The sequence below is a fragment of the Lithobates pipiens genome, unplaced genomic scaffold, assembly GCF_037356315.1.
Source record: "Lithobates pipiens isolate NorthernLeopardFrog02 unplaced genomic scaffold, aLitPip1_a1.2 Scaffold_23, whole genome shotgun sequence".
NCBI classification, from domain to species: Eukaryota; Metazoa; Chordata; class Amphibia; order Anura; family Ranidae; genus Lithobates; species Lithobates pipiens.
Window position 1 is genome coordinate 325,271,753 of NW_027507785.1, and position 15,209 is coordinate 325,286,961.

At 45.1% G+C, this 15,209-nt stretch overlaps 1 protein-coding gene across 2 annotated transcripts in view; it reads left to right on the plus strand.

The window, feature by feature from the left end:
* Window positions 1–15,209, plus strand: part of TIE1 (tyrosine kinase with immunoglobulin like and EGF like domains 1) — an 84,483-nt gene that overhangs the window by 59,821 nt on the left and 9,453 nt on the right. Inside the window, exons 13-17 of one of the 2 annotated variants that reach the window (XM_077450645.1) lie at window positions 625–915; window positions 2,851–3,044; window positions 6,588–6,798; window positions 10,708–10,818; window positions 13,087–13,277. In XM_077450645.1, the coding sequence (XP_077306771.1) occupies window positions 625–915; window positions 2,851–3,044; window positions 6,588–6,798; window positions 10,708–10,818; window positions 13,087–13,277 (998 nt within the window). The remainder of the gene's footprint in view (window positions 1–624; window positions 916–2,850; window positions 3,045–6,587; window positions 6,799–10,707; window positions 10,819–13,086; window positions 13,278–15,209) is intronic. The other variant, XM_077450646.1, reaches the window with a different exon arrangement.

The following is a 15,209-nucleotide window of genomic DNA, read 5'->3' on the forward strand; positions in this document are numbered from 1 at the left end:
TGGGGGGTGTACTCAGAGGGGAAATTTGATAGGTAGAGGAGATGTGATTTTTTTTTGGGGGGGGGGGGGCTTTTTGTACTGGGGGGATTTGGTGGATGTGGTGAAAGATTGTACTGAAAGGAGATATTTCATCAAGGGGCAGATTTGTACTTGGAGGAGGGGGAATTAGGGGGCAAGCATGCAGAATAGTGCTCAAATTTTTTTTTGGGTGGGAGAATTTCGCTCACACATAATGCAGATACATCTTGGGGGGGGGGGGGGGGGGGGGGTAGCAGTTTGGCATGTTTGCCCTGGGCTCTAGATGATCTCGTCCCGGCACTAGTTCTAAGCCAACATGTGAGTGAAGAACCATATTTAATCCAAGACCATTCAGAATATAATATGATGAATAGAATATGAAAGAAACAATGTAGCAAGGAATGGAAAGTATTGTCGCTACCGTCTGATGAGTTAATTGGTTGCATTCTCTCAAATTACCCTTCAGCAAAGAAATGGCTTGAAAATGGGTGAAAAAAATAAAATTTAGAATCTAAATTCTGGTTTCAAAATGAAATCATGCACATCAGAATTGCTGCTGTCTTTTGGAACTTACAACTTACAACCCTAAATCGCCTGTGTCCGCAGGTCCATCACCCCCGAAGGATGTCCATGTTAACCCTCTTTCTCGACATAGCATGAAAGTGATCTGGTCTCCTCCTGATGATCCTAACGGTGGCATCATTAAGTATACGGTTGAGAGCCGGAGGTTTGGAGTCCTTGAGGGGCAGCAATGGACCGATACAGAGGGCCACAACCAGACTTGGCACATTATTAAAGGCCTGAACAGCAGCACTTCCTACCAAATCCGGGTGCGGGCAAGCTCCAGAGTCCCCGGAGAATGGAGCCAAACTGTAATAGCTTCAACATTCAGCGAGGGTACTTTTTTTTTATTTTTTTATTTTATCTATATTTTCATGAAGGCTATTGGGCTTACCCATTGGAGGCCTTAGGTATCGTGGAAATTGAATAAAAATCAAGATAAATGATCCTTGAGCAGCAGAGAAGGGCCTACAAGTTTCCAAGAACTTCATGGTTTAGCAGCTCTGACTTCCTGCAGTAAAGTCACATCAGTATCCGTATAATGATGGGCCAAAAAGAAACTAAAGAAAAGGCCTATAGATACAATCATATACGATACTGTAAGAAGCTCTCTCGAGCTTCACCCTTATGGCCTTCTCTTGTCATGTTTGTGGAATACCTTAAAACTCCAGGTAAACAGCTAAATAAACAGATGAAATGCATATATTTCATCTGTGTTTTATCATGCAAAGGATTTTACATCAGTCCATTAGGTCCGCATACTTAGAAAACCCTGCCAGACTGCAGAGCCTCCAGGTTGGTGACCTCAATTTTCTCTGTTGCAATCAAGCACTAGAGCTTGGTCACCTTCTTGCTTCTTTCTTGCCTGTAATTGGGCAGTGAAAGAACAGCATTAGACTGATGAAGCCATCGCTCTGTCCACTTTGCGCTCTCCTCCTGTCAGCATGTTCCTTGTCAGAAGCAGACGTTCATGCAGCAAGGCTGACCGACTCCTTGTGACTCAAGAGACCCAATGTGTGAGCCGCTCGGTCTCTCAGAAGGGGTGTAAGTCCTCAATGTCCACCGCTGTGAGTGCTGGTCTGGGACGGGCCTTTTCCCGGCTTCTACGATCACTGGATATGAGAAAGGTCTCCCTTTAGCCGCACATCTAGACAATCACTCTGATCAATGTGTTGGTGGCAACCTCAGCCTGGACTCCAACCAGGCCATGCCCCCAACACTTTTCCTTCTGTCCCTCAGAGCTTAATCATGAGGATGGAAATCGTGGGCATGAGAGGGAGTCTTTATACATCTTCGGCTGTCACATTGAAGGAAAAGGAGCATGTCAGGTGTGTGCAGGTCTGCTATGATGCTCTATGAGAAACACAGCAGGTATTTAATGCCATAGCATTAAATTTAGTGCCATAGCAGACCTGCATCCTCCTTTTCATTCAACGTGACAGCCAATGATGTATAAAAACTGCCCCTCATGCCCAGGATCTTCATCCTCATGATTAAGCTCCGAGGGGCAGAGTGAAACGCGTTGGGCATGCGGCCTGGTTGGAGTTCGGGCTAAGGCTATGTCAGGAACCATGAATCAGACTGAGACAGAAGTACAATCAAATCACACTTGTTTGTTAATAAAAATAAAAAGGTAAAAAGTAGTCAAGCAAGCCAGAGTCCAGTAGCCAGATCGGGTAGTCAGCCAGTCCAAAGTTCATTAACCAGATCGGGGTAATCAGCCAGGCCTGAAGTCAGGGATCCAAGGAGAGCAACTGCAAGCAGGATAAGAAGCCAGGAGGAATGTCAGCAAGCCAGTCTTGAAACAAAAAGTAGGAGATGGTTCCGTGTGATGTGACCAATGTGAAGGCAATGGAGAAATGAGCTGGAAGGCTTTAAATAGATAGGTCAGACGAGCATCATCGGGAACAGCTAGTAACTGTGGAAAGAGAAGAGAGCTGGCAATTAGCCGACAGCTGAGTGGCCAGCCCAGAGGAGGAAGGGCTAAGCCAGCCCTGACAGGCTACCACTAACACATCGATCGAAGGGATTGTCTAGATGTGCGGATAAAGGGAGACCTCTCCCATACCCAGCCATTGACTCATTGTGCTTCTGTACAAGAGGCTGATGCAAAGTCATATTCAGGTACTTATTCATTACTTACTTCTTTTGTAATGAATATGTTACTGCATTAAATGTATGTTTTTCTTTATGACTGGCCTGAGTTCAGCTTTACCATAAGATCTACAGTACCTTGCCACAGTTTGAGCTAACTGCTGCTTTTGTCTCCAGAGTCTCATCCCATGGTCCCCAGCATGGAGAGCAGGAACCCGCGGGCGCCTAATTCAGGTCAACAGCTACTCTTGGCAATAATTGGTTCTGTATCCGTCACGTGTTTCACCATCATTGTCGCCTTGCTTGCTCTCTTCTGCATCAAAAAAAATTTATTTCGCCGCAGGAAGATGTTCACCTACCAGTCTGGATCGGTGAGTGATATAAGTTCAATAAAAGACCTCCCCGCTTCAGTATGAACTTTTCCCATAATTGTACTTATTGTAATGTCCCTGTGCATCCTGAACTTACTGTGCCTTGAAATAAGTATTCATACCCCTTGAAGTTTTCCACATTTTGTCACGTTACAACCACAAACGTAAATTTATTTTATTGGGATTTTATGTGATAGACCAACACAAAGTGGTACAAAATTGTGAAGTGGAAGGAAAATGATAAATGGTTTCCAAATAAATATGTGAAAAGTGTGGGGGGCATTTGTATAGCGTCCCCCCGGAGTCAATACTTTGTAGAACCTCCTTTCGCTGCTTTTCGGAGACGTCTCTACCAGCTTTGCACACATCTAGAGAGTGACATTTTTTCCCATTCTTCAAAATACCCCAAGCTCCGTCAGATTGGACGGAGAACGTCTGAACAGCAATTTTCAAATCTTGCCACAGATTCTCAATTGGATTTAGGTCTGGACTGTGACTGGGCCATTCTAACACATGAATATGCTTTGATCTAAACCATTCCATTGTAGCTCTGGCTGTATGTTTAGGGTTGTTGTCTTGCTGGAAGGTGAACCTCCACTCCAGTCTCGTCTTTTGCAGACTCTAATGCCGCATACACGCGATCGGAATTCTCGTCGGAAAAAGCTCTGATGGTTTTCCAGACGGAATTTGGCTCAAGCTGTCTTGCCTACACACGGTCACATCAAATTCCCAACGTTTATAACGCGGTGACGTACAACATGTACGACGGGACTAGTAAAAGGAAGTTCAATAGCCAGTAGCCAATAGCTTCTGTCTCGTAGTTGAATCTGAGCATGCGTGATTTTTGGTCGTGTCGGAATTGCATACACACGATCGGAATTACTGATAAAAAGTTTTTCCGTAGGGAAAATTGAGAACATGCTATCAATTTTTGGCTGGTTGAAATTCGGACAGCTAAATTCCAATGGAGCGCACACACGGTCGCATTTTCCGATGAAAAGCTCTCATCGGTCTTTTTCTGGCCGGAATTCCAATGGTGTGTATGCGGCATAACATGTTTTCTTCTATGATTGTCCTGTATTTGGCTCCATCCATCTTCCCTTCAACTCTGACCAGATTCCCTGTCCCTGCTGAAGAAAAGCATCCCCACAACATGATGCTGCCACCACCATGCTTCACGGTGGGGATGATGTGCTCAGGGTGATGTGCAGTGTTCATTTTTCGCCACACATAGCGTTTTGCTTTTAGGCTAAAATGTTTAATTATGCTCTCATGTGACCAGATCACCTTCTTCCACATGTTTGCTGTTTCCCCCCACATGGCTTCTCACAAACTGCAAACGGGACTTCTTATGGCGTTTTTTAAACAATGTCTTTCTTCTTGTCACTCTTCCATAAAGGGCAGATTTGTGGAGAGACGACTTAGGCCGCGTACACACGGGCGGACTGTTTGCCCAACCTTGTTCGTCAAACAGTCCACTCGTGTGTGGGCAAGTCCGCTCATGCAAATTTTGAGCGGACTGTTTGATGAAACTGTTTGCCGAACAAGGTTGGGCGAACAGTCCGCCCGTGTGTACGCGGCCTAATAGTTGTCCTGTGGACAGATTCTCCCCCCTGAGCTGTGGATCTCTGCAGCTCCTCCAGAGTCACCATGGGCCTCTTGGCTCTTCTCTGATGAATGTTCTCCTTGCCCGGCTGATCAGTTTAGGTGGACGGCCATGTCTTGGTAGGTTTGCAGTTGTGCCATACTCTTTCCATTTTCCGATGATGGATTGAACAGAGCTCCATGAGATGTTCAAAGCTTGGGATATCGTTTTATAACCTAATCCTGCTTTAAACTTCTCCACAACCTTATCCCTGCCCTGTCTGGTGTGTTTTTTGGCCTTCGTGATGCTGTTTGTTCACTAAGGTTCTCTAAAAAAAAAAAACCTCTGAGGGCTTCACAGAACAGCTGTATTTATACTGAGATTAAATTACACACAGGTGGACTCTATTTATTAATTTGGTGACTTTTTAAGGCAATTGGCTCCACTAGATTTTAGTTAGGGGTATCATAGTAAAGGGAGCTGAATACAAATGCCCCCCCCCCCCCCCCACACTTTTCACATATTTATTTGTAAAAATGTTGAAAACAATTTATCATTTTCCTTCCACTTCACAATTATGTGCCACTTTGTGTTGGCCTATCACATAAAATTCCCATAAAATACATTTATATTTTTGGTTGTAACATGATAAAATGTGGAAAATTTCAAGGGGTGTGAATACTTTTTCAAGGCACTGTAGAATTCTAAACAATGGCATGCCAATCAAACGACATTATTTTTTCTTTTAATTCAGATTTTATTTAAGCAGTTCCTGACCAGCGCACGCCGATGGCACGGGCAGGCATATTGGCATACAGGTACGTCCAATCTTTAATGCCGCCCTGCCATCAGCAGCGCGCCGTCGGTGGCGCGCTCGCGTGCTGGTCGGAACCCGCATGAGTCCAGGCGCGGGTCCCGCGGACTCGATCGCCGCGGACATACCCGCGATCGTCTCACGGGGCGGCTGAACGGAGAGATGCCGTTGTAAACAGCATCTCCCCGTTCTGCCTAGCAACAAGTGACGTTGATCTCTGCTCCATGTGATTGGAGCAGAGATCAGTGTTCACTAAATGAAAGCCCAGCCCCCCCCACACAGTTAGTAACACACCCCTAGGAACACTTAACCCCTACACTGCCACCCACTGGTTAACTCCTTCACTGTCAGTATCATTTACACAGGAATCACTGCATTTATATAGCAGTGATTGCTGTATAAATGACAATGGTCCCAAAAATGTGTCAAAAATGTCCAATGTCTGCTGCAAGCCAATCAATAATCGCTTATTGCGATTTTTTTTTAACAAAAATATGTAGAAGAATACGTATCGCCCTAAACTGAGGGAAAAAAATGTTTTTTTATATATTTTTGGGGGATATTTATTATAACAAAAAGTAAAAAATAATGCGTTTTTTTTTTTAAATTGTCGCTCTATTTTTGTTTATAGCGCAAAAAATAAAAACTGCAGTGGTGATCAAATACCACCAAAAGAAAGCTGTATTTGTGGGAAAAAAAGGACGTCAATTTTGTTTGGGACCCACGTTGCACGACCGCGCAATTGTCAGTTAAAGCGACGCAGTGCCGAATTCGCAAAAAGTGGTCTGGTCTTTGGCCAGCAAAATGGTCCGGGGCTGAAATGGTTAAAGAGAATTTTTTTTTCTATTTTAACACTGTTAGGGCAAACCGCCATTCAGGGCGCTGGACAAAACAAGAAAAGAAATACCAATATAACATAATATTTAAACCAGAGTAAAAAAAAAAGATCAAAAGCAGAACTGTACCCTCGAATACATCCACTGTGTCCATTGACAGGGGCAATACTGTATCTACCAATATTGATAATCAATAAAATATTATTATATATTGATACACAATCTTGTGATGCAATACATTTTTGGTGATGTTCAGGGATTGCATCACCGCAACTCTTCTACCGGTCTATGTGTTTCCTGTCTTTAAGGGGGAGGAGACCATCCTGCAGTTCAGTTCGGGGACTCTGACCCTCACCCGACGCCCAAGACCGCAGACCGAGCCCTTCACGTATCCCATCTTGGCCTGGGCGGACATTAAGTTTGAGGATGTGATTGGAGAGGGAAACTTCGGTCAGGTCATCAAGGCAATGATTAAGAAAGATGGGGTGCGCATGAATGCTGCAGTCAAGATGCTAAAAGGTGAGGAAAACATTTCTGGAATTATGGGGAGAATCACTATTCTGCTATGACAGAAGGATACCAGGCATGCACTGGCCATTGGGACTACCGGGAGTTTCCCGGTGGGACGATGGCTCAGTGGGCCACTCTGATGTAAGGGAGCTGGTGATGGGCCACTCTGATGTAAGGGGGCTGGTGATGGGCCACTCTGATGTAAGGGGGTGCTGATGGGACACTCTGATGTAAGAGGGCGCTGATGGGACACTCTGATGTAAGGGGGCTGGTGATGGGACACTCTGATGTAAGGGGGCGCTGATGGGACACTCTGATGTAAGGGGACTGGTGATGGGAAACTCTGATGTAAGGGGGTGCTGATGGGACACTCTGATGTAAGGGGGCGCTGATGGGACACTCTGATGTAAGGGGGCTGGTGATGGGACACTCTGATGTAAGGGGGTGCTGATGGGACACTCTGATGTAAGGGGGCGCTGATGGGACACTCTGATGTAAGGGGGCTGGTGATGGGACACTCTGATGTAAGGGGGTGCTGATGGGACACTCTGATGTAAGGGAGCTGGTGATGGGACACTCTGATGTAAGGGGGCGCTGATGGGACACTCTGATGTAAGGGGGCTGGTGATGGGACACTCTGATGTAAGGGGGCGCTGATGGGACACTCTGATGTAAGGGGGTGCTGATGGGACACTCTGATGTAAGGGGGCGCTGATGGGACACTCTGATGTAAGGGGGCTGCTGATGGGACACTCTGATGTAAGGGGGTGCTGATGGGACACTCTGATGTAAGGGGGCGCTGATGGGACACTCTGATGTAAGGGGGCTGGTGATGGGACACTCTGATGTAAGGGGGCGCTGATGGGACACTCTGATGTAAGGGGGCGCTGATGGGACACTCTGATGTAAGGGGGCGCTGATGGGACACTCTGATGTGAGGGGGTGCTGATGGGACACTCTGATGTAAGGGGGTGCTGATGGGACACTCTGATGTAAGGGGGTGCTGATGGGACACTCTGATGTAAGGGGGCGCTGATGGGACACTCTGATGTAAGGGGGTCCTGATGGGACACTCACAATGTAAGTGGGCTGGTCTGGATGAAGTCCAGGGCCAAATTTCTGTCCCAGTCCAGCCCTGAAGGATACTGTGTTTTTATGGGACTCCAATTTATCCTTAGCACATTTGATGGCTTACCCAAACCCTAGCAAGGCCCACTCTTAAGTCTCAAGAAAACAACTATTACCCTCTGTGAGAACTAGCATCAAATGTGGAGCTTTTAAGGACACTGGCACTCGCTTTTCTTCTTTTCAAGTGCTTTTCTTGGCCATTTTTATTAAAAGAGTGTTCAGCAAACACAAAACATGGGTTTCCCTCGCAGGGGTTTTCAGCATTTCACTCTTGCTTCAAAACAAAATGAGCACTCGGCCGTACTGGATTGCACTTTCAGCAGTGTTTAGGCCTTTGGTCTGTCTCCTACAGACTGGTTGCTCGTCTCCCACCTCTCTCCTAGGTGAAGCTCTCCTGACTCCTGGGCAACACCTCCTGTCTGTTGGGGTGGAACCCAGAACCATGGTCAGGTCATTACTAAAAGCCCAGCACACGCCTGACTGATTAGTGTGCTGAATACCTGGACCCAGGATTGGAGATTTCCTCCCACCCAGAATACTTAGAAATCTGCAGGCTCTAGGTCTCCAAATGGACTTTAGCAAACACAGAGGAAACTGAAGAGCCAGTTTCCTCTCTATGACCAGGGCCGTCTTTAAGGCAGGGCAAAAGGGGCAGCTGCCCTGGGCCCTGTCATTGTTGTGGGGCCCAAAGCAGCTCCCTCATACTTGCCAACAATCCCAGTTTAAATTCCCTTATCCTTTCAATTTTAGTCCTGTGCTGTGTCCCGATATCTCAGTGTGAAAATGCTAGTAATAATGCTGCCCAGCTCTTCCTTATTGTTGTGTATAGATGACTCAGCTGCAGACCCTGTGTTTACATGTAAATAGCAACGGCATTCATAAGTAAATAGCTGCGGCCAGCGGTAATAATATGTAAATAAAGGCAGCATTTATATGTAGATCATGCCCCCTGCAGGGAGGAGATTATGTGCTGTAACCTCTAGCAACCAATCAGTGAGCATTAATACTGTAAAGTAATCTCTAGCAACTGATTAAGAAGCAGAAATAATTTTCTTTAACTTCTAGCAACTAATCAGTGAGCAGTAATGATATGCTGTAACCGCTGGCAACCAATCTCAATTGCTGCCTGATCTTAACATTAAATAGCAGTTGAGCTGCTATTTATTGTATGTCTCATAGCAGGTGGAGAGTAAAATTGCATGGGGGGGGTCCCCCAAGAAAATTTTTGCCCGGGGTCCAATTAATATTAAAGACGTCCCTGTCTATGACACAAACTCCCTGGACCCCCTCAACCAACCTCGTTGAGAATTCTGTGTCATAATCTCTTTCTAAGCCCTGGAAGGGCAACACTGTGCCACACCTCCAATGGTTACGTGGCCATTGCCTCAGTGGCCAATGGCTAGTCCTGGATGTTGTCTCATAGAGGTTGGGGGTGAGCCTACTGGTGTCAAAGTATGAACCATATGGGGAATAGTTGGCTTTTGCCAGCATTCTTTGTGGTACTTGACTGGAGTCCTATGCCACTAGGTGGGCGGGCTGGCTGTTAGAATCAGGGATTAGATATAGCAGTTGGGCTAGGCACTGGTGTTGGCCATGAAAGAGACACAAAGAACTGTGAGGAGCCTTGGAGGAATAGGATTTCTGTTGGCACAGGAGGGCAGTCCCAGACTAGTATATACACTTGTACAGTGAAGGTGAGAACCCAAAAAAAAGCTAAAGTGCATACTTTAAAGAGCCGCCTTGTCTTCACCTTAGGTTCTAAAGCTAGAGATGGGTTTTGGTGCGGACGGCTCCCAGGTTGCAGCCCACTGCCTCACCTGAGCAGGCAGCTACTAGCAACTGCAATCGGGTATGCAGGAAAGATTCTATTGCAGTGCTATGGGAAATAGTTGGATTTTGCCGATGTTCTTTGTGGAAGTAGTACTTGTTATGGACCGGAATCTGTTGCCATTAGGAGCCAGACTGGCTACCCAAGGAATTTGTTATAGCAGTTGGGCTGGGCAGTGGTGTTGACCACAAAAGGAGACACAGAGAACCCGCCAGGAGTCTTGAATACAGCAGGACATTCCATAGAGCAGCCCAGGGTACTCACGTGTTCAGCAAAGGGTTGAGGAGCATACTCTAAGGAGCCACCTTGCATAGCTCCTGAAGTAAGAAATGGGTTTTGCTGCAGATGGCTCCCAGGTTGCAGCCTTCTCACTCACCCGAGCAGGCAACTACTGGGATTTGAGAGTATGTATGGAGGAAAGAGTCCTGTGCAGTGCTGAGACACTGGGACCACAAGTCAGTAGGTAACATAGTCAAAGCTAATAAACACACAAAGTCACCAGAATCTGGTTACAGGCTAAAGTACACGGGGTCACTAGTGCAGAGTAGAGTGGAAGTTCACAGAGCTAGGTGCAGACTGAAGTGTCCAAAGTCTCACTGGAGCAAGTAGCAGACTGGAGAGCACAGGCTAAAGGTAACACTAGAGGTACGGATATCACACTAGGAGACATTGATGGAGTCATTGAGATGGCGGGAGGGGGGGCAGTACCTAGTATGTAGACGCATTGAGAAAATGCAGAGCAACCTGAATGATAGAGCTTTCAGGGTAAGTTATAGCACCAAAGCTAGCCTGGTACACGACTGAAAGGGGAAGTTTTTCTTTTTACTTCTTTTGCTATATGTCCCTTTGGGTTCCAAACAGGCTCTATGGTGTGAGCATACAAACCATATTACTCATCTCATGAACTCAGAAGATGTAAATCATTCAAAATTTCAAGTGTTTATACTGTTTTATTTTTCTAGAATTTGCTTCGGAAAATGACCACAGGGATTTTGCCGGGGAGCTGGAGGTTCTGTGTAAATTGGGTCACCACCCCAATATCATCAACTTGCTGGGAGCCTGCGAGAATAGAGGTACATCAATAGCCCCTATATCTACCCATCCCCCCCTAATATATTGTATGTATTGCCAAATATTCAGATTAGCCTTCACCTCTTGCTTTAGAGACACCTGCAACATTTTGTTTTTTCAATCACCTTTTATCTTGGTGACAGTGAAGGACCAATCTTCCCAACAGGGGAACTGATAGCATTGGAGTATGGCAGAGATCCTATCCTTCCTAACTCTATACAGAACTAGAAAAAAGGTTTTGCTTATACACAGGGCTTTTTTTTCTGTAGTAATATGGTGGAATGCAGTTCCGACACCTCCAGCACTGAATGTATGTAATAGCAAGGGGCGTTGGGATGGTTTGGAGGGTCTACTGATGCTGGCTTCTGGGTAATCTATTGTCGATAGAGGGGATCTATTTTTTTTTTGGAGGGGGGGGGCTTATTGTTGCTGGTGGGAGATTTATTGTTGCTGGTGGTTAATCGTTTCTGGGAGGGATCTACTGTTGGAGGGGTCTATTGTTGCTGGTTGCTGTAGGGTTTGTTGATGCTGGCTGTTGTGAGTTTATTTTTGCTGAGGGGGTCTATTGTTGCTGGGAGGTCCATTATTGTTAGCTACAGGGAATCTATTTGACTGCCTTTCTTGTTATCCTTAATTAATTCCATGTGTAGCACGACCCCCAAGGGGGCTGCTTTGATTTACCTGTTCATCTGCATCGCCCTGACCTTGTGAACACTCCAACCCACCTGACACTCTGAGTTCAGACATCTTTGTGCAGCACGTTTAAATGACACTCCAACACATTTCAAGTATATTTATGTTACCTTAGCTTTTGCTGAAGCAAAGAGGCAAATGTACAAGGGTGGAGGGGGCAGTCAATCAGCTGAGTTCTTGATAACAGCCAAACTCAGGAGAGAGACTCCCCAGGTAAAACAGCTTACTTACAATTCAACAGTACAATGGAATACCAACTAAAGAATAAATGGAAGGATGGTATATAATCTATTATTTAAGGCAATATATTACCAAACTAAAGGGCAATCCCGGGCCTGCCTATTCAACCTTTATATCCTAATGAGAGACCAGATAGAGTAGGAGTAGGATAGCAGCAACAGCAATGTCCAGAATGCAGGCCTGCAATAGTCTTCACCGGCAGTTGGAGCTCTTTAAATTATATCCAAATGTAGCACAGTGAGATGATGACAAGCAAGGCAGCTTAAATAGGCTAGTGATATTCCTTGAAGTGATTTGGGATAAAGGCATCAATGTACAGTGTCTCATGTGATGCGGTAATGTGTTTCCGTGGGCAAGGTGTCTGTATACAGTGTTCAAGCAAGATAACCAGATTAGAATTTGCAAAACGATGGGCGACTGCCCTCTCACCAACGACCGAACCGGGTAGGAGCCTCTGGAACAGCAATCCTGGATGCGATGTCCTTTCCGGGCGACAAACGACGATGATCCTCCACTGCTGGATACTGGTGGTCAGTGAGCCCGTCTGATGGGTTGGTGCCACGTGGATGTATGGCGACCACCAGCAAGCAGAGTTGGGCCCCCCAGGGGCCGAGATGGAGTCACTCGATGACCGCATGGTAGGCCACAGCCCTCTCTCTCAGGTGCAGAGAGGTGTTCACACCATCCGACCCAGGGAAGAGAGTTTGGGGTGGATCTGCCAGGCCTTTTGTAGACCCTCCCAGAGGTCCGTTCTTGTTGCAGCAGAATCTCTGGGATGTGTGTAGTCCAAGGGTAACAGCCCACCACTCGAACAGGTAATCCAAAAGACTGCTAGTCCCACAATCCTTCTCGTTACACTAGGAGTTTTTCTGACAGGCTTAAGAGAGGCTGTATATTGGCATGGCATTTTAAAGAAGCTGCACAGTGATTTTTAATCTACTGGGGCACTTGAATGTTTGGGGACTTTTTTCATACTAATGCCGTGTACACAAGATCGAAATTTCCAACAACAAATTTTCGATGTGAGCTTGGTTCTTTATTCTCTAAAATGGGCAGTACTGGGAGGTGGGTAGGGGGTGCAACCAAGGAATGGTGCTCGGTGGTGGGTAGGGGGGAGGAGACAAGGGGTGACTCGGAAGGGGGGAATTCCTGCACCTATTCCCTGAGGAAAAAAAAGCCCTGCTTATACATACACTTGAACTGAAATGTGTAACAAATGACACATAACATCTATGATCGACTTATTAATTCCTTGAAATTTTATGTTGCAATAAACAGACAACCATCATGCACTCTTCTGGCTGATTCAGTGTTCTGGTTCAAACTCCATTCTTTAGGTTATTTGTACATCGCTATCGAATTTGCTCCATTTGGGAACCTGCTTGACTTTCTACGCAAGAGCCGAGTTCTGGAAACAGATCCCGCGTTTGCCAAGGAACACGGGACGGCCTCTACGCTCACCTCTCAGCAGCTCCTACAGTTTGCCTCAGATGTAGCAAAGGGGATGCAATACCTCAGCGAGAAACAGGTACCCCGAATACTAGGAGATAAAGAGAATGAGGATACAAAAAATATTGTCTACACAAATACTTTTATGGTGTAACGTTTGCTTGAGGCTCTAGATAGCAGATGTGTCCTAATAGTCACTTGTGTATCATAGAATGAGATTAGCACGTGTTACATGATATTATAGTGGTTCATTACACAATGTTTTCCCGTACCTTTTATCAGGGTTGCAAATTTTCAAGTTGAAATCATTGATTATACAAATACATATTTATTGACTTGTAATATGTTCTAACATTATGCAAGTTTAGACCTAAAATAAATATGGCTGATTCCAACGTTGTCCTGCTTGCTTTGGCACTCTCTACTGCAGGGCTCTCCAATCTTTTCAGTACAATGGCCACTCTGCATATTTTAACCACTGAAAGACCGAGCCTCTTTTTGAGATTTGTTGTTTACAAGTTAAAAACTGTTTTTTTGCTAGAAAATTACTTAGAACCCCCAAACATTATATTTATTGACTTGTAATATGTTCTAACATTATGCAAGTTTAGACCTAAAATAAATATGGCTGCTTCCACCGTTGTCCTGCTTGCTTTGGCACTCTCTACTGCAGGGCTCTCCAATCTTTTCAGTACAATGGCCACTCTGCATATTTTAACCACTTAAGGACTGAACCTCTTTTTGAGATTTGTCGTTTACAAGTTAAAAACATTTTTTTTGCTAGAAAATTACTTAGAACCCCCAAACATTATACATTTTTTTCTAACATCCTAGAGAATAAAATGGCAGCCATTGCAATACTTTCTGTTTTTGTGTGTATTTGCACAGTGGTCTTACAAGCGCAATTTTTTTGGGGAAAAAATACACTTTTTTGAATTAAAAAATAAGACAACATTAAAGTTAGCCCAATTTTTTTTTATACTGTGAAAGATAATGTTACGCCGAGTAAATTGATACCCAACATGTCACACTTCAAAATTGCGCCCCGCTCGTGGAATGGATACAAACTTTTACCCTTAAAAATCTCCATAGGCGACATTTAAAAAATTCTACAGGTTGCATGTTTTGAGTTACAGAGAAGGTCTAGGGCTAGAATTATAGCCCTCGCTCTACCACTCACAGCGATACCTCACATGTGTGGTTTGAACACCGCTTTGATATGCGGGAGCTATTTACATATGCGTTCGCTTCTGCATGCAAGCTCAGCAGGATGGGGCGCGTTTACATTTTTTTTCTTATTTATTTTACCTTTTATTTTTACACTGTTCTTAAAAGTGTCACTTTTATTCCTATTACTAGGAATGTAAACATCCCTTCTAATAGAAAAGAAGCATGACAGGCCCTCTTAAATGTGAGATCTGGGGGGTCAAAAAGACCTCACATATCATATTTACACTAAAATAAATAATAATAAATAAAAAAAAAAAAATAATAAATAAATAAAAAAAAAAGTATCATTTGAAAAGAAAAAAAATGTCCCTTTAAAAGCTGTGGGCGTAAGTGATGTTTTGACGTCGCTTCCGCCCTGCACTGGTATGGAGACGGGTGGGGGCCATCTTCCCCTCACTCGTCTCCATACCCAGCAAGGAAGAGGATCCGAGCACCTCCTCTGCTGCCGAAGGCTCCGGTAAGCGACGGAGGGCACCGGAGCGGGGCGGGTTGGGGCCTCCTCTCCCCTGCCGCCGATAAAAGTGATCTCACGGCGAATCTGCCGCAGAGGCCACTATTATCGGAAACCAGACCGCTGGCCGATGAAGAGGATAACCGGGGGTTATGGCAGCTAGCTGCTGCCACAACAACGATATTCCACTTCAAAGTTAGGACGTATATCGACGTGCGGCAGTCCCGAAGTGATTAAAAATATTCACAGGCCAACAAAATCAGTTTTATAAATGGATCATTAAAATGTGAATGAATGAATAAACATACAGGGGGCCCCCGACTTATGAAC